General features: G+C 51.0%; 2 protein-coding genes across 2 annotated transcripts in view; one reads left to right on the top strand and one right to left on the bottom strand.

Annotated features, from left to right (window-relative positions):
* Positions 1-17,954, top strand: part of LOC142024740 (uncharacterized) — a 372,768-nt gene that overhangs the window by 217,034 nt on the left and 137,780 nt on the right. The window contains 1 exon segment of the mRNA XM_075016918.1: positions 3,058-3,911. Coding sequence (XP_074873019.1) covers positions 3,058-3,911 — 854 coding nt within the window.
* The window catches only part of LOC142024976 (uncharacterized), a 169,847-nt gene continuing 164,950 nt past the window's right edge, over positions 13,058-17,954 (bottom strand). Inside the window, 3 exon segments of the mRNA XM_075017373.1 lie at positions 13,058-13,689; positions 13,798-13,799; positions 14,363-14,722. Coding sequence (XP_074873474.1) covers positions 13,458-13,689; positions 13,798-13,799; positions 14,363-14,722 — 594 coding nt within the window. The 3' untranslated portion in view covers positions 13,058-13,457.

The raw sequence follows: 17,954 nt of genomic DNA, 5'->3' as shown, positions 1-17,954 counted from the left end.
CGCGTGGTTCAGAACTGTGCAAACGCTGAGCGGGAAGAGGGACACTTTCACCACCCCTGCCAGGAGTTCGGACGTTGTTCATGTGCCGACGGGTCTCCGCCGCACGTGGAGAAAGCGCCGCATCCGCGACAGCTCCGAGGGGAGCCCTTTGGCCCAACCCTTGTTGACGGATACACCGGAACCCGACCCTGAAACCCAACTGCTCTCGAGGCGGCCCGACAAGGTAGACGGCCTCTCTCTGTCCTCCCCTCCGGAGGAAGGCGGCCGCAGCTTGCAGGAGTCGGACAAGGAGAACGGAAAAGAAGCCAACGAGGTAAGAAACGAATGAGCGAGGTGGGGGGGGCGGTGTCATGGGATTTTGTAAAAACCTAAAAAGACCCCAGGATCTTGCATTATTTTCTTTCTGGGAATCTCTCCAGAGCTCGACAGGGCCTTCCTTGAGGACCCAGAGCCCCAGGACGACGTTGTGTCAGAGAACGAAGATGAAACGGGCCCACCTTGATTTTGCTCAGCACCGATACAAACCACTGAAGATAATGCCAAGGACGACGGCTATGAGGAATTTAGGAAGAGGCTTGGTATGGAAGCGGCTGAGCCAGTCCCCCATCGTCAGTGTAAAAAAGGTCTGCGTTCGATTGTACGCGATGCTGTTTATGCTGTCCTAAAGCACTGCCTCAGGGAAAAGCTTTTTGAAGATTGTGAGGCCTGTGTCATAGGTGCACCAGGCCAAAGGCACCAGGACTTGGTGGCCCCTTAGAGACTAACACAGATTTTGGAGCATATGCTTCAAAAGGTCTCTGAAAAACTTCTGTCTGAATTGTTATGGGCCTGGAGCTTCAGGCACCTCAGTCCCCTCCTTAATAGGGCCCTGGGCACGTCCAGCGCCCTCTCACCTGCAGCAGCTCCAGCGCCGGCTGCTGACACGTCCCCTCCAGCTGTGTGTTGAGGGTGCCAGGCCTGGAAATCTTCTCCCCCAGCTGGGTGGCATTTTCCTCCCCCCTCGGCCCGATCTCCGGGGCCAGCTCTCCCAGCCGTGCCAGCAGGAGGCGCTCTTGTTCAGCCAGGAACTCCCACGCCAGCAGCTGCCTCTCCGCGGCCGTCTGCCGCTGGGGTGCGCGGAGGGGCCGGGCTGGCCACGGGGAGAGGGACACAGGACGTGGGCTGTTCCGCGCTGCCCGGGGCTTTTCATTCACAACTCAGCCGGGCCTAGCCAGCTAGCAGCCCCGAAAGAAGGCAGCCCCAGCGACTCCTGTGAGGAGCAGCGAACAGGAGCAGCTCACAGGCAGCTCGCCTTTGGGAGGAGCCACATACCTGTTCTCACCTTTCTTGTAGGGGGTTTCTCTTGTGCCCTCCAAGGCGGCACTAGAAACAAATAAGGGATCTCTGTCAAGGGAGAAATGGAGAGTGACGTGGCTGGGGAGAGCTCTGGTGTTGTGACCTGCGTGGCATGTGCCGTGTTTGTTTTCCTCCCGAATGATAGAAAGGATTTTCTCTGGCCCAAGTGTAAGCTGGGAGCCATTTTAGAAGAGAAGGTTAAAGGACTTGAGGCACAAATCCCAACCCTCAGGTCCATCAGAGAAGGTGAAGACTTTCTGGACAGAAGGCAACAGATAATACTGCAGGTACAGCAGGCTGCCCAAAACAAGGAGGAGAACTGGAAGCGTGTTACCTCCAGGAGGAGGAGAAAACCAGTTCAAGTCTCTCCAATTGCCGTGGAGTTAAGTAGCTGCTTTCAGCCTCTCTCTGAAATCACAGAGCAGCAGCTTGGGCCTTGCAGAGCTGAAATCACAGGGTTGTGCCTCAGGGCAATCCCCAGCAGTGTGATTGCTAAGGGAGGGACGATGGCAGTGGATGAGAGCAGGGGGTTGCTGCCGAGGTGTGTGGTTGACACCGGTTCTGCGGTCCAGTGGTCTGATGGTGTGAAGAAGTGGGTCTGTCCCACCAAAGCTGACGGAATAAATTTGGAGGGAATGTGGCGGCAGGAGAACGCAATGCTGCGAAAGGCTGGGAGGAATGTGTCTCCCAGAGGTCATTTGCATAAGAATGCAAAGGTGTGCACGTGTGATACCTTTTCAGGCAAAGTCGAATGGATAGCAAGTCAGCCATGAGATTTGGTCTCTTGTAAACATGAGGCACCTGTACCCCAGGTGAGTGTGACATGGGATCTTGTACCATCCAGAGCCCGGCCTGTGCCAGGTGGGGAAGGAGCCTCTCTGGGTGGGCGGCTCAGATCCTGGGGCTGGAAGAAGTAATGGCCTGGACCTTCCTGAACAAGATCAGCACTTGGTTAATTGCTCCCCAGGCAGGATTTCCAGTTCCCAAAGCTGATGTGATCTCCTGGGTGGAGCGAGGGGAGGCGCTGGGGGTCCCAGATCTCCAGGGCGCTGGGAAAGGGGAGATCATCAGCGACCCCCACACAGGTGAGCAGTGAGCTAAAGAGACTCCGAAACCGATTTCCATGTCCTCCTAGATGTCACTTGGGCCTTTTCATCCAGACGGACTGACCCTTCAGCCTGTCTTCAGCCTTAGCCAGAGGGTGGGGGCAGGGCTGGGGTCCCTCCTGTGGGGAAGGGTTGTGGGGAAGGAGGAGCAACTCAGCTCATGTTATTTCAATCTTTCTATCAGCTGTTGGCTGCGTTCCCCCTTTTCTGTTCCCTTTCAGAGTTTTCCTTTCAGCTCAGCACAGAGAGTGACACTGTCTGGTTCTCTCTGTGTCCCAGCAGGTGAGGTGATGCTGCTCACGAATGATGAGGAGAATCTTCAGCTGGAAGAACCAGAGCAAGTGGCCTCCTGTGGGATGTTCCTGGGAAGCTCTGAAGGTCGTGTTTCTCAGAGTCCTGAGCACAGAGAGACCTGTGAGAGTCAGTGTAGCCCAGAAAGGCAGCAGGGAAACCATGCAGGGGAGGGGCAGGATAACTCCAGCCGTGGAAGCAGAGGTGTGAGAAACACTAAAGAGAGCGAACAACAGAAAACCTGTGGGAAAAGCTTCAGTCTTAACAGTCATTGTACCATCCGCACAGGAGAGAAGCCCAATATCTGCCCTGACTCTGGGAGAAGCTTCCAGCTGCGCTCAGGTCTTATTTATCACCAGAGAACCCACACTGGAGAGAAACCCTTCCACTGCTCTGACTGTGGGAAATGCTTCTCATGCTCCTCAAGTCTTAAAAGTCATTGCAGCACCCACACAGGAGAGAGACCTTATAACTGCTCTGACTGTGGGAAAAGGTTCAGAGACAGGTCAAACCGTCTTATACATAGGAGATTCCACACTGGAGAGAAACCCTTCCACTGCTCTGACTGTGGGAAAAGCTTCTCGTGCTCCTCAAATCTTAAAAGTCACTGCAGAGTGCACACAGGAGAGAGACCTTATAACTGCTCTGACTGTGGGAAAAGGTTCACACATAGGTCAAACCTTGTTACACATAGGAGAATCCACACAGGAGAGAAACCCTTCAACTGCTCTGAGTGTGGGAAAAGCTTCTGTCGGAGGCCAAAACTTGTTGCTCATCAGAGAATCCACACAGGAGAGAAACCCTTTAACTGCTCTCATTGTGGGAAAAGTTTTCGTCAGAGCTCAAGTCTTATTGCTCATCAGAGAATCCACACAGGAGAGAGACCCTTCCACTGCTCTGAGTGTGGGAAAAGGTTCATACAGAGGTCAAGCCTTGATTTGCAAAGGAGAAGCCACACAGGAGAGAGACCCTTTGACTGCTCTTACTGCCAGAAAAGCTTCAGTCGGAGTTCCCTCCTTGTTGTACATCAGAGAACCCACACAGGAGAGAAACCCTTCACCTGCTCCACCTGCTCCACCTGTGGGAAAAGCTTTTCTCAGCGCTCCAGTCTTATTCGTCATCAGAGAACCCACACTGGAGAGAAACCTTTCAGCTGATCTGACTGTGGGAAAAGCTTTTGTGAGCACTAAAATCTTACAGATCAGAGGAACCTTTGAGCTGTTTTGTCTGTGCGGGAACATTCACACATTGTCATTCATCAGAGAGTTCACACAAGAGAATAACCCACTGACTGCACTGACATGGGTAACCTCTAGTGGCTGCTCGGACATTATTGATCGTCAGAGAATTCACACAGGAGAGAAATCCGGTAACTCTCTCTTTGTTGCTATTTTTGAAGCTGGGCCACCGGGCAAAAAGTCAGTGAGAACCCCATGAACTACCACACGGCTTCTCATTCCTCAAGGGTGTGGTGTTACGGAGCCAGTCAAGTAACTAAAATAAAGTCGACTTGTTCCCTACGTTAACCCCTGCTCCTTTATAAAAGACCTTGACACACTGGAGTTTGTTCAGGACCTGAACTTGATTAATTTTTGGTGTCTTTTTTTTTAATTAAATAAACTGAAAATGCTTCATTTGAGTTGTTGCTCCAGGGTGTGTCTGGAGAGGAGGGGTCAGTGCATGGGGACTCTGGGGAGAGACCATTGTCTTAGCCCCCTTTCACCGCAGCAGCTTTGGGCCCAGGTGAGAAGCACCTCTGCTTGGCTGCTGCAGCTGCAGCAGGTACACCCAGGGGAGCGGCGTATGTCCCTCGCCTGGGGCAGGGCCAGGGTCATCGGTCCTCTGCACTGCCCAGCCAGAGAGGAATGCAGCAAATGTGCACTTTCTCCTCGCTCCCTGATGGAGGGGAACAGCCAGCTGTGTCCCTGTATGAACTTAGGGGGGCGGGAGCTGCAGCTGTCCTCAAGGGCACCTGGGGGTGGGATGCTCATGGCTGGGATAGTCCTGGGTGGGAGAGGGGGCATCCCCAGCCAACCCCTTTCTCATGTGGTGGTCGTCTCCTGTGTGGTCCCCTGAGAAGCCATCCCGGTGCAGCCCATCCAATCCCTGGCACACCCACACCCCAGCCTGGCTCTAAGTTACAAGAAGAGAAAGCTGCAGACCGGAGTGGGTGGTCCTGGTTCTTACCATTTAGGAGTTCTCGACCAATGGACAAGCACAGAGTCAGACAGACAGACAGACATTCCCTCTCAGTGAGTTTTCTCCCAAGCAATCAGCTCCAGTCCTGGGTTGTGGGGCTCCCCAGCCCCAGTCAGGGACCTTGCAGCCGGCTCAGCTCCAGCTGACCTGGGGGCTGGCTCGTATGGGTGGGGAAGTCCACTCGCACAGTGAACAGTGGTAAGTGTGTCCCCCTCGTGTTAGTGAGCACTGGTAAGTGAAGCACTTGTTAAACGAGGGGTGAGGGTTAGTGCCACTTGCTGGGTGTGTCTGACAATCAGATGCAGATATTCTCGCGCTGTGAATTTGAGCACTAGGGTGACCGGATGCAGAGCTCCAGCTGTGCCCTGGCTGGTGCGGAATGAAGAAATAATCCCTTCCCTGGCTCTGCTGGCAGTGCCCCGCCCAGCGTCATCCCACACGCCCTGAGCCTTCTTGCTGCACATGCAGCTCTCAGCCGCTGTGATCCCCAGGGCCTTTTCTGCAGCCCTCTCCCTTAGCCAGGCGGTCCCCAGCCAGTGGTGCTGGGCTGGACGAACCCCAGGGAAGTGCGGGATTCTGCACTCGCCCTTGTTCAGCCGCTTCATATTGAAAGAAGCTGAAGAGCAGCACACAGTGAAGTGAGAGCGGTGCCACGGTCACACTGGAAGCCTGGTGCTGAGCCAGAAACTGACCTCAGCTCTCGTACAAACAGCCAGCTGGGGTCACAGGGAATGAAGAGAACAGGGCAGCTTCCCCCTACCCGTTCCCTGCAGTCCAAGCTTCTGGCTGGTGGGGGTTTAGGGACAGCCAGAGCAAGAGGTTGTGTCCTGGCCAGCTTGGCTCATAGCCATCGCTGCTCCTATCCTCAATGAGCTACTGAGCCCTTCTTTGAAGCCAGTTACACCTGTGGCTCTCACGCCATCCTGTGGCAGCAGACGCCTAGATTGGGTGAGAGAGGATTTCACTATTGGTTTTTTAAAGTCCTCCGAATGTCGCAGTCCAACGACCTCCCACTTGAGTTTCTCTTTCTACTCCATGCAGCTGACACACTGGTTTTCATCCATGAACACTTCTGCAGAAAGAGATGTTAGTTTTTAAGGTCCTAGAATACAATCTATGGAGCTGCACATCTCGCAGAGCCAGAAGGGACCTCAGGATGTCACTGAGTCCAGTCCCTGCCCTCAGGGCCAAACAATCCCTGACGGGCTTTTTTTTTTTTTTTTTTAATTATTTGTCCCAGATCCCCAAATGGCCCCTCAAGAACTGGGTTCACAACTCTGGTTGTAGCAGGCCAATGCTCAAACCACTGAGCTCTCCCCACGCTGGGCTCTGCCTTGCTGCTTCCTTTTGTTCGCCAATGTGTGTGTTCTCCGTAGTGCACATCTCTGAAAAGGGGCCCAGAACTCCAGCCACTGCTACCGCTGCCACCACCAAAATGCCGGGCCCTGGGCCACCTGCCTCCTTTGCCACCCCTGTCTGTGGGGCTGCCCCTGAGCAAAACCAGGAGAGGGATTAAAGGTGCTGGGTGGTCCTGGCTTGTTCTGAAAATCACCTTTCAGCTGCTGAGCTTTTATGTTCACCATGGGGCATTTCTGCTCTTTTCATTAAAATTCCACTTGCTAGTTGGGGGCTCCAGTGAAGGAGGTTCCAGCAGTACCTGGGGCGGGGTGTGGCAGGCTGGGGGTTTTTGGGGAGCCAGGTGGGGTGGGTGTTGGGAGCAGGCTGGGCTGGAAGGTGCGGGGGTGAGCTGCGGGCAAAGGAAATGTTAGGAGTAGACCAGAGGGTGCAGGGGGAAGCTGCGGAGCGTGACTGGGTGCCCTGCCACGCAGCCGGAGCTGCTTTGCAGCAGACAGCCACAGCTGCCCTGACACGCGGCAGGAGCCACGTGCAGCTGGAGGTACTGGTGGCTCTCGTGGAGGAGGTGGTGGCTCTTCCAGGCTGCAGCAGCAGTAACTCCTTAACTTACCGGGGGAGAGGGGGAGTTAGGGGTCTGTGGGCAGGGGGTGTTGGGAGCAGGCTGGGCGAGGGGGTGCTGCAGGCAGGGGGGGCTCAGCGACAGGGGAGCGAGTGGTGGTGTGGATGATCAAGCCAGCCTGACCCTCCTGTTATGGGAAAATCATTTACAGGTCATTTTATAGGCACGTTTTAAAGAGTTTGTTCTTCTAGCTTAGCACTAGTAGCTAAAGTAGCTGAAGCCTTAGGCCCAAGGTCAAGCTGGCCTGAGAAGAATGCTGAAAACAGCAGCTGCAGAACCAGTGAAAACTCGCTGGTATTGTACTAATTGGGAGTTTGCGAAGTAGAGATAAAAGAACATAGGGAGCCGAGATAACCGCCTCCTAAAGAAGATCAAACACCCAGCAACAGACTGTCCGCTTAGCAACGGAACCATCCAATCAGGAGTAGTGAAGACCCCTACTCACATTAGGGGATTGGACTTTGGACAGGGGAAGGGGCGGTGTTATGAACTGTAAAGGGTATAATTGCCAGTGAATTTTGGGAGGCGGGTCCCTCTCCGGAGGCACCCAGCTCGAGCTGTGATTCTGTACCTCAGTAAAGGTTACGTGTGGATTGGATTCTGAACTCGGAACTCTGTGGGATCCTAGAGTTGGACCCGACACCTGCGTGGGTGAGGGGGAGAGTTACCTCTTTTCCTTAACAGTTTGGCAACCCAGCTGGGACTCCAGGCGACCGTCTCGGAGCCTCTCGTCTCCAAACTTCCACTTGGCGCCAACGGGTGAGTTCACCGGGGATCTTTGGCAGTGGGAGGCACCGAAGGGTGAGTCTTAAATTCCCACTTGCTAAATTCTGGTATCTAGTGCACTAAGGGGAGGTGCGCAGCCTGATCAGCATAAGGCGTATCTGGAGCACAGCCTGATCCGCGTAAGGCACATCTGGGGCGCAGCCTGATCCGCGTAAGGCACATCTGGGGCACAGCCTGATCCGCGTAAGGCGCACCTGGGGCGCAGCCTGATCCGCGTAAGGCGCACCTGGGGCGCAGCCTGATCCGCGTAAGGCGCACCTGGGGCGCAGCCTGATCCGCGTAAGGCGCACCTGTAGGGAATGCAGGATGGGTAGCGCTTTCGGCATCGAGAAGGGGACGCCCTTAGCCGAAGTGCTGGAAAATTGGAGGAAAATCGATGGTACCACGAGACTAGGAGAAAGGAAATTGATGCAGCTGTGTCAGGAGGACTGGCCTCTCTTAACCGCAGGCGGTAAGCCGGCAGAGAGGTGGCCAAGTGAAGGGACTTTTGATTTACAGGAGTTAACTTTTTTTTTTTTACGTCAACAATTGGAAAACAGGTTCCCCACACAAATGGATTGTTGGTATGTGTGGGATAATTGGGCATTTGCTAGGCAAAAAGAGAAGCCTGGGAAAAATTACTTAAAGGCCTTACAGAGCTCTGCTGCTGCGTCTGCGCTTGTGGAATCCGCTCCACCCTATGCTCCCCCTTCTGCTGTTCTTTCTTCTTCGCCTCCTTCCCTCCCCACAGTTGTCTTCCGGGCTCCCTTACCTCAGGTCCCCTTAGGACTGAAGCCTGCTAGGGAGGGAGGGGAACAGAGGCAATGGAGGGTGTTGATAACTAGCATTAACAAACCTTGGAGACCTCAGGATCTGATTACTTGGAGCCAACAGCTTCCCAGGCTCTGAGATAATCCAAAGAAGGTTGTGCAGGTAATTCGAGGAATATTTTGTGAAAAAAAAAATGATTTCTCTCCAGAGGGCATTGGAACCAAAAGGCAGCAAAAATTTCTGAAACACAAGTTACTGGGAGTAAGGAATATCAGAGCAGTTGCATCTGGGCTGTGAGAAACAGCTTCTTGGATAAAAGCCCAGCTTATGAGACCTTGAAGAAACTGCCCAACTCTGAAAGCTGTTAGTTTAACTCTCTGTGGTACAGAGTGGAGTCATGCAAGCATTTATGTTGCAGTATGTGTGTATCCATCATGGAGTTTTGTTTAAATTAATTGTTTTGCTAACACGTGTTTGTGTTAAAATCTGATAACGTGCCCTTGCAGCGACAAAGGGCCGTTTCGGTTTTGTACTGTGAAGTGTCTGGCAATTAGAATCTGTATTAATCTGCATTTCTCATCCGTTTGTGTTTGAAGCTTATTTGCTTTTGACCAGTCTGGGGTAGTTTTGTCTATCTTGTTGGTGTATCCATAAGGAGGGGACGCCTTCCGATGTGGACACCTTCCAATATCAGAGAACAAAAGTTGTGTAAAACCTAAATAAGATCCAAGTTAAAATTTTCCCTTATGTTGTACAGTTAAGTAAATTATAGCGGTAACATTAATATATAGAAATAATGGATGAGATGTATGTGAAATCTCCTGCTAAGCGTTATGTCCAGCAGAACCACAGAGATCTGCAGAGTCTGGTAAACCAAATATACAAGTTAGCAGAAGGGTTTAATACCAATCTGCCAATAGCTCTCAGCATTATAAATCCAAGATTTACAAAAGGAAGGGGACTCATGAAGGCCCAGAGCCCCTTCAATAGCCCAAATTTGGCCAGTTTAAAAAAAAAAAAAAAAAAAAAAAAAGGTATGTAGTTAACATGAGTGATCCTGTAATAAGGTGCGATGTATATAACTGTCCTTTAATAAAGGGAAGTAATAAAAGTCAAAGGGGAAGTCAGATCCCTGTAATAACATCTTCAAAGGGTGAAATCTAAACTACCAAAGTTTTCAATTTTAAGGGAGCAAGCATGTGATTTGAGGGAAAAGAGTAAGTGAGAAAGTGAGTAAGCCCTTAACGCTGAAGTGTCTGAAGGACATTCAGAGTGAGTAGCTTGCAGAGTTTAGAAGGGACTGAGCATGTGTGTCAATGGAGTATTCTAAAATGTAATCTGCCACCCACAAAGGGGGTAGAAAAGTATCCTTTTGTCTTTCAGAAACAGAGAAAAGCGGGTAGTTACTGAAGAACCACCTAAACATCGTGCATCTCCTTTTAAAATGAAGAATGTGGTTTTACATTTTATGTTTGTGCTTATCTTATTCATAGCATTATCAAATTGTCTATGTTGGTAAGTTAAAATATACATGGGCTCATTAAAACAAAATGGTCTGTATATTGCTGCCTTATTAAATGCCTTGGCTGACACAGCAGCTAAAGCTGTAGACCTTTCCCCTCTTGGGCCACTTCACTGTTTATGATTACTGCTGTTCAAACAAATTGGTTTGCTTCCAAATTCTCCTAAGTGGCCCAAACAACTGTCTGGCTTGCCCTGTCTGCCAAGCCTATAACATGGGCAAACCTGTACAGACAGTTCTGGCAACCAGATCTCCGCCTTTTAGGACTGTTCCTAAATTTATAAATGAACTCCACTCAACTACCCAAATGTAAATCTTTTGACTATGTGCTGGTTATTGTTTGTTTGTTCTCGGGATGGGTAAAAGCTTCTCCATGTAGGAAAGCTGATGCCATCACAGTGGCTAAAAATCTTCTAAATCACTTTATCCCATCCTGGAAAATACCCCTTGTGATCTCCAGTAATAGAGGTACTCACTTCACTGGACTTAGTCCCTGTGGGATTGTGTGTGGCTGCCCAAAGAAACAGCTGAGCAGCCCGAAGATTGACCAGGCCAATACCACACTTATCAAAGCAAGCACAGTTAAGTACTGTCAGAAACTGATGAGGTGTGTGCAGTCCTGTCATTCACAGGTCAAGGACGCTTTCCTGGAGGCCCCGATTGAACCATGCCATAAGCTGCAACCAGGAGATTGGGTCTGTGTAAAGGTCCACCAGCGAAAGACTGCCCTGGAACCAAGGTGGAAGGGCCCCTACCAAGTCCTTTTCACCACCCATACCGCTGTGAAGTGCAAGGGCCTGCTGACCTGGAGCCACATGTCCCACTGCAAACTGGTTCCAGCTCCTACAGAGGCGGGTCCTGAAGAGGAGCACGGCAGACCTGGTACCGGCAATCCAGGCCCAGAAGCAGACGAACCTGAGGAACCAAGACTAAGGTACCAACTGCAGCCCAGGAAACCTGCCAGCGATAGGTGAAGAAAGCGACGAAGCCCTGAAGAACAGTCCAATGGGGCTGGCCAAACAGATCCTGCTGAACTTACGTTTAGTTTTGTTTTTAATACCTAGTAGCTATAGCCTATATGGCTCAAATACGTTTATGCTTTTAATGAACCAAGCTTCCCGAGAATTTAACACCACAGATGTTGGATACGTGCTCATAGCCCTGTACATTCAAAGGGAGGTGTCCCAATGATTCCAGTCCCACTAAATAACACTCAGCTGAATGGCACATGGTTTGGTGAATTGGGCCAAAATAACACATGGTATGATAAAGGGTTTAATGGCCTAGGAGCTGTTCGTTTAGCCATAACCTCAGATGGAGAATATTATTGGACGTGCAATGGCACAGAAGGCCGAGTGGGGAAAAGCAGGTGCGAGATAAGCGTTGTCCAGAATGAGGGTTGGTGTAAGATAAAGGCCTTGCCAACCTGAACATCTTCAGGTACTATTTGCAGTAAATGATGAAACCCCAGTGTACTAAAGCCTTAACAGCTAAGGTTGGCCATTATTTCATATGTGGCCAAACAGCATATAAAACCCTGCCCATACGTTGGAGTGGAACCTGCTATATTGGGGCAGCCTTCCCAGCCATTTGTATAGTAGACCGTCTTCCCGGTAGCAGAGTCTGAAACTACGAAGAGATAACAAACGTGAAATGGTATTGGGGAGTCACGACCCCAGGTCTGGGTATGGCCTTTGCGATGAAGAAAATCTGAAAGCTGGAGGAAGCTTTGGAGAAAGTAGCCAATGCGACAACCAAGGCCCTCCGTGCCATCGATAAGGAATTGGGAAAAGTTAGGCAAATGGGCCTCCAAAACTGGTTGGCTTTAGATTACCTCCTAGCTTCCCAAGGGGGAGTCTGTGCTCTAGTTGGATCCCGATGTTGTGTGTATGTAAATAATAGTAGCTATGAAATCTATGAAAAGGTAGTAAGGGCAGAGGCCCATGCTTGAGCCAGGGCACAAGCTGCCTACACCGCCCCTGAGGGTGACTGGTTGCAAGATCTGTTTTCAGGATGGGGTTTATCCTCATGGCTCAGTGGTTTGTTTCGTTTATTAATTAAGATTCTCCTTCCTCTGTTTGTTGTACTGATAATATTATGCTCTGTTGTGTCATGTATTAAGGAGCTTTTGCAAAATATGTGAACACGCTCTCTGCAAGGTTATCGTAAAATACTTATGCAAAGCACGTTATAATACAGGTAGGCAGGGATGCCTACAAAATCAAAGGGGGGACTGTTATGGTAAAATCATTTATATGTCATTTTATATGCATGTTTTAAAGAGTTTATTCTCTTAGCTTAGCACTAGTAGCTAAAGAAGCTGAAGCCTTAGGCCCAGGTCAAGCTGACCTGAGAGAAATGCTGAAAACAACAGCTGCAGAACTGGTGAAAATTGCCCGATATTGTGCTAATTAGAAGTTTGCAAAAAGGGAGATAAAGGAAGAATGTAAGGAGCTGAGATAACCGCCTCCTGAAGAAGATCAAACACCCAGCAACAGACTGTCCCCTTAGCAACGGGACAATCCAATGGGGAAGAGTAAAGACCCCTACTCAAATTAGGGGATTGGACTTTGGACAGGGGTATGGGCGGTGTTATGAACTGTAAAGAGTATAATTGCCAGCGATTTCTGGGGTCGGGGTCCCTCTCTGGAGGCACCCAGCTCAAGCTGTAATTCTGTACCTCAATAAAGGATACTTGTGGATTGGACTCTGAACTTGAAATTCTGCGGGATCCTAGAGTCGAACCCAACACCACACCTGCGAGGGTGAGACAGAGTTAAATCTTTCCTTAACAGGGAGTGAGGAGAAAGTGCAGATTTGCTGCATTCCTCTCTGGCTGGGCAGTGCAGAGGACCGATGACCCTGGCCCTGCCCCAGGCGAGGGACATACGCCGCTCCCCTGGGTGTACCTGCTGGAGCTGCAGCAGCCAAGCAGAGGTGCTTCTCACCTGGGCCCAAAGCTGCTGCGGCGACAGTGGGCTACAACAATGGTCTCTCCCCAGTGTCCCCATGCACTGACCCCTCCTCTCCAGACACACCTGGAGCAACAACTCAAGTGAAGCATTTTCAGTTTATTTAATTAAAAAAAGACACCAAAAATTAATCAAGTTCAGGTCCTTAAACTCCAGTGTGTCTAGTTCTTTTATAAAGGAGCAGGGGTTAATGTCGGGAACAAGTCGACTTTATTTTAGTTACCTGAATGGCTCCGTAACACCAAACCCTTAAGGAATGAGAAGCAGTGTGGTACTTCATGGGGTTCTCACTGACTTTTTGCCCAGTGGCCCAGCTTCAAAAATAGCAACAAAGAGAGAGTTACCGGATTTCCCTCCTGTGTGAATTCTCTGATGATCAATAATGTCCGAGCAGCCACTGAAGGTTACCCACGTCAGTACAGTCTGTGGGTTATTCTCTTGTGTGAACTCTGACGATTGACAATGTGTGAGCGTTCCCGGACAGACAAAACAGCTGAAAGGTTCCTCTGATTGGTTAGATTTTAGTGCTGACAAAAACTTGTCCCACGCTTGGAGCAGGTGAAAGGTTTCTCTCCAAGGTGGGTTCTCTGATGATGAATAAGACTGGAGCACTGAGAAAATCTTTTCCCACAGTTGGAGCAGGGGAAGGGTTTCTCTCCTGTGTGGGTTTTCTGATGTAAATCAAGGCTTGACCTCTGTATGAACCTTTTCCCACAGTCAGAACAGTGGAAGGGTTTCTCTCCAGTGTGGGTTCTCCAATGATGAATAAGAGCTGAGCGCTGACAAAAGCTTTTCCTACAGTCAGAGCACTTTAAGGGTTTCTCTCTTGTGTGGCTTCTCCTCTGAGTAACAAGGTTTGACCTCTGTCTGAAACTTTTCCCACAGTCAGGGCAGCTATAAGGTCTCTCTCCTGTGTGGATTCTGTAGTGACTTTTAAGATTTGAGGAGCATGAGAAGCGTTTCCCACACTCAGAGCAGATGAAGGGTTTCTCTCCTGTGTGGCTTCTCTGATGAGCAACAAGCTGTGATCTCCATCTGTACTTTTTCTCACAGTCAGGGCAGTTATAAGGTCTCTCCTCTGTGTGGATTCTGCAATGACTTTTAAGGCTTGAGTGCCACAAGAAGCTTTTGCCACAGTCAGAGCAGTGGAAGGGTTTGTCCCCGGTGTGGGTTTTCTGATGCTGAACAAGATATGAGCGTTGACTGAAGCTTTTCCCGCAATCAGAGCAGAGAAAGGGTTTTCCCCGGGTGTGGATTCTCAGATGATGATCAAGGCCAGAAACGTCACTAAACCTTCTCCCGGACTCAAAGCAGTTGAAAGGTTTCTCCCCGTACGGATTTTCTGATGTTTAACGAGGTTTGCACTGCTGCTGAAGCCTTTCCCACAGGCAGTGCAGTGATAGGGTTTCTCTCTTCTGTGAGTTACCTGATGAGTGAGAAGGTGTGAGCGTTGCCGAAAGCTTTTCCCACACTCAGAGCAGTGGAAGGGTTTCTCTCCTGTGTGGGTTCTCTGATGACCAATAAGACCTGAGCTCTGACGAAAACTTTTCCCACACTCAGAGCAGTGGAAGGGTTTCTCTCCTGTGTGGATTCTCTTATGTGTAACAAGGTTTGACCTGTCTCTGAACCTTTTCCCACAGTCAGAGCAGTTATAAGGTGTCTCTGCTGTGTGGATTCTGCAATGACTTTTAAGACTTGAGGAGCATGAGAAGCTTTTCCCACAGTCAGAGCAGTGGAAGGGTTTCTCTCCTGTGTGGGTTCTCTGGTGATAAATAAGACTTGAGGGCTTTTGGAAGCTTCTCCCGCAGTCAGGGCAGATATTGGGCTTCTCTCCTGTGCGGATGCTACAATGACTGTTAAGACTGAAGCTTTTCCCACAGGTTTTCTGTTGTTCGCTCTCTTTAGTGTTCCTCACACCTCTGCTCCCATGGCTGGAGTTATCCTGCCCCTCCCCTGCATGGTTTCCCTGCTGCCTTTCTGGGCTACGCTGACTCTCACAGGTCTCTCTGTGCTCAGGGCTCTGAGAAACACGACCTTCAGAGCTTCCCAGGAACATCCCACAGGAGGCCACTTGCTCTGGTTCTTCCAGCTGAAGATTCTCCTCGTCATTCGTGAGCAGCATCACCTCACCTGCTGGGACACAGGGGCTACGTCTACACGTGCACCCAACTTCGAAATAGCTTATTTCGATGTTGCGACATCGAAATAGGCTATTTCGATGAATAACGTCTACACGTCCTCCAGGGCTGGCAACGTCGATGTTCAGCTTCGACGTTGCTCAGCCCAACATCGAAATAGGCACAGCGAGGGAACGTCTACACGCCAAAGTAGCACACATCGAAATAAGGGAGCCAGGCACAGCTGCAGACAGGGTCATGGGGCGGACTCAACAGCAAGTCGCTCCCTTAAAGGGCCCCTCCCAGACACACTTTCATTAAACAGTGCAAGATACACAGAGCCAACAACTAGTTGCAGACCCTGTATATGCAGCACGGACCCCCAGCTGCAGCAGCAGCAGCCAGAAGCCCTGGGCTAAGGGCTGCTGCCCACGGTGACCACAGAGCCCCGCAAGGGCTGGAGAGAGAGTATCTCTCAACCCCCCAGCTGATGGCCGCCATGGAGGACCCCGCTATTTCGATGTTGCGGGACGCGGATCGTCTACACGTCCCTACTTCGATGTTGAACGTCGAAGTAGGGCGCTATTCCCATCCCCTCATGGGGTTAGCGACTTCGACGTCTCGCTGCCTAACGTCGATTTCAACTTCGAAATAGCACCCAACACGTGTAGACGTGACGGGCGCTATTTCGAAGTTATTGCCGCTACTTCGAAGTAGCGTGCACGTGTAGACGCAGCTAGGGAGAACCAGACAGTGTCACTCTGTGCACTGAGCTGAAAGGAAAACTCTGAAAGGGAACAGAAAGGGGGGAACGCAGCCAACAGCTGATGGAAGATTGAAATAACATGAACTGAGCTGCTCCTCCTTCCTCACAACCCTTCCCCAGAGGAGGGACCCCAGCACTGCTCCCACCCTCTGGCTGAGGCTGATGACAGGCTGAAGGCTCAGTCAGTCTGGATGAAAAGGCCCAAGTGACATCTAGGAGGACACAGAAATCGGTTTCTGAGTCTCTTTAGCTCACTGCTCACCTGTGTGGGGGTCGCTGATGATCTCCCCTTTCTCAGCGCCCTGGAGATCTGGGACCCCCAGCGCCTCCCCTCGCTCCACCCAGGAGATCACATCAGCTTTGGGAACTGGAAATCCTGCTTGGGGAGCAATTAACCAAGTGCTGATCTTGTTCAGCAAGGTCCAGGCCATTACTTCTTCCAGCCCCAGGATCTGAGCAGCCCACCCAGAGAGGCTCCTTCCCCACCTGGCACAGGCCGGGCTCTGGATGGTACAAGATCCCATGACACACTCACCTGGACTACAGGTGGCTCACCCCTGCCTCGGGAATGGCCCAGCTCATTCCTGGGGGAGCCAAGTGCTCTGCTGCCCTCTCTAGGGTGCAACTCAGCCTCCCTCTTGACCTGTTCCATCCCCCCCCCATCCCAGGGCAGGACAGGACCACTCAGCTCAACACTCGATGTGTTGTTGTTTTTGTGGACAAAACTAACACAGCTACGCCCAATGCCTGGCACCAGGCAGGCCCTGAATTTAGCCACGTGGAGCCGGAATCCAACAAACCCATGAGAAAACCTGCACAGATACAGACACCAGCTTCCTCGCCAAGTGCAAATGGATGGACGTCCCACCCAACGGGCTGAAGGTGAAACACTCACTGCAACCGACACACTGCAGGGACTGTGTCGAGAGATTGGTCGCACACTCCCACAGACCTGAGGAACCACCTGTTCAGCGTCCTGTGCAGCAAACAGGGAAACATCACAAGAAGCTCTCAAGTCTGGAGCCTCTCCTAAAAAACAGCCTCCCACACAAACGCCCAGGTGGCTGGACTTTACTGAAAGGAGACAGGAGAGTCACAACACACACTGCTCTTCTCTACAGGACTGTAAACTCTCTAACCTCCGACTTGCCGCATGGGGCCACAGTAGTGGTACCCGTAACTCAGCCGGCAACATTGTCAATCTATCCAACCACACACTCAGCCCGGCAGAGGAGTCTGTGCTATCTCGGGGACTCTTTGTGCCCCACCACCCCCACAAACATGACGCAGTTCTGTGGGGATCTGGAACCCCACCCCAATTTTGCGAGGAACACTTTCCAGGAACACTTTTCACAAGACTCTGAACAGCCCTGCAGGCACCATCATACCTAGAGTACAAGAAGAAGAATTCTGTGTGGAATCCTTCCTGACGGTCAAAACGACAGACTGGATCTAGACCTAGAGCGTTTCCACTTCTGTGCACAGGCAGAAATTGTGGCAAAGTGACATCGCTTGTCCCAGGACCTCAGCCGTGTGGAATGCAATGTCACCCACAGCCTCAGAAACAGCTCTGGCGTTGTCATCCAACAGGCCAACAAAGGAGCTGCTGTTGTCATCATGAATAGGTCAGACCATGAAAAGGAGACTCCCAGGCAGCTCTCCAATACCACCTTCTACAGGCTACTGTCCTCTGATCCCACTGAGCAGCACACACAGAAACTGCACCGTCTGCTCAAGACATTCCTGAAAAAAGCGCAGGAACAGATCTGCACAGACACACCCCGAGAGCCCCAAGATCCATAAATCTAGACATTCTGGAGGCACCATCAGCTCAGGCATTGGCACTCTCATTGCAGCCTTGTCCAGCTGTGGGGACTCTCGACTCAGACCTTATGTTACCAGCACTCCAAGCTATCTTTGAAACACCACCGACTTCCTCAGGAAACTGCTGTGCACTGGTGATCTTCCTGAAAACACCATCCTGGTCACCATGGATGTCGAGGTCTCTTACACAAAAAACCCACGTGAAGATGGACTTCAAGCTGTCAGGAACAGTATCCCTGATGATGCCACAGCACAAGTGGTGGTGGAGCTTTGTGACTTTGTCCTCACCCACAAGTACTTCAGATTTGAGG

The sequence above is a fragment of the Carettochelys insculpta genome, chromosome 22 (genome assembly GCF_033958435.1).
Source record: "Carettochelys insculpta isolate YL-2023 chromosome 22, ASM3395843v1, whole genome shotgun sequence".
Taxonomy (NCBI): domain Eukaryota; kingdom Metazoa; phylum Chordata; order Testudines; family Carettochelyidae; genus Carettochelys; species Carettochelys insculpta.
This window is presented reverse-complemented; position numbering and strand designations above follow the sequence as displayed.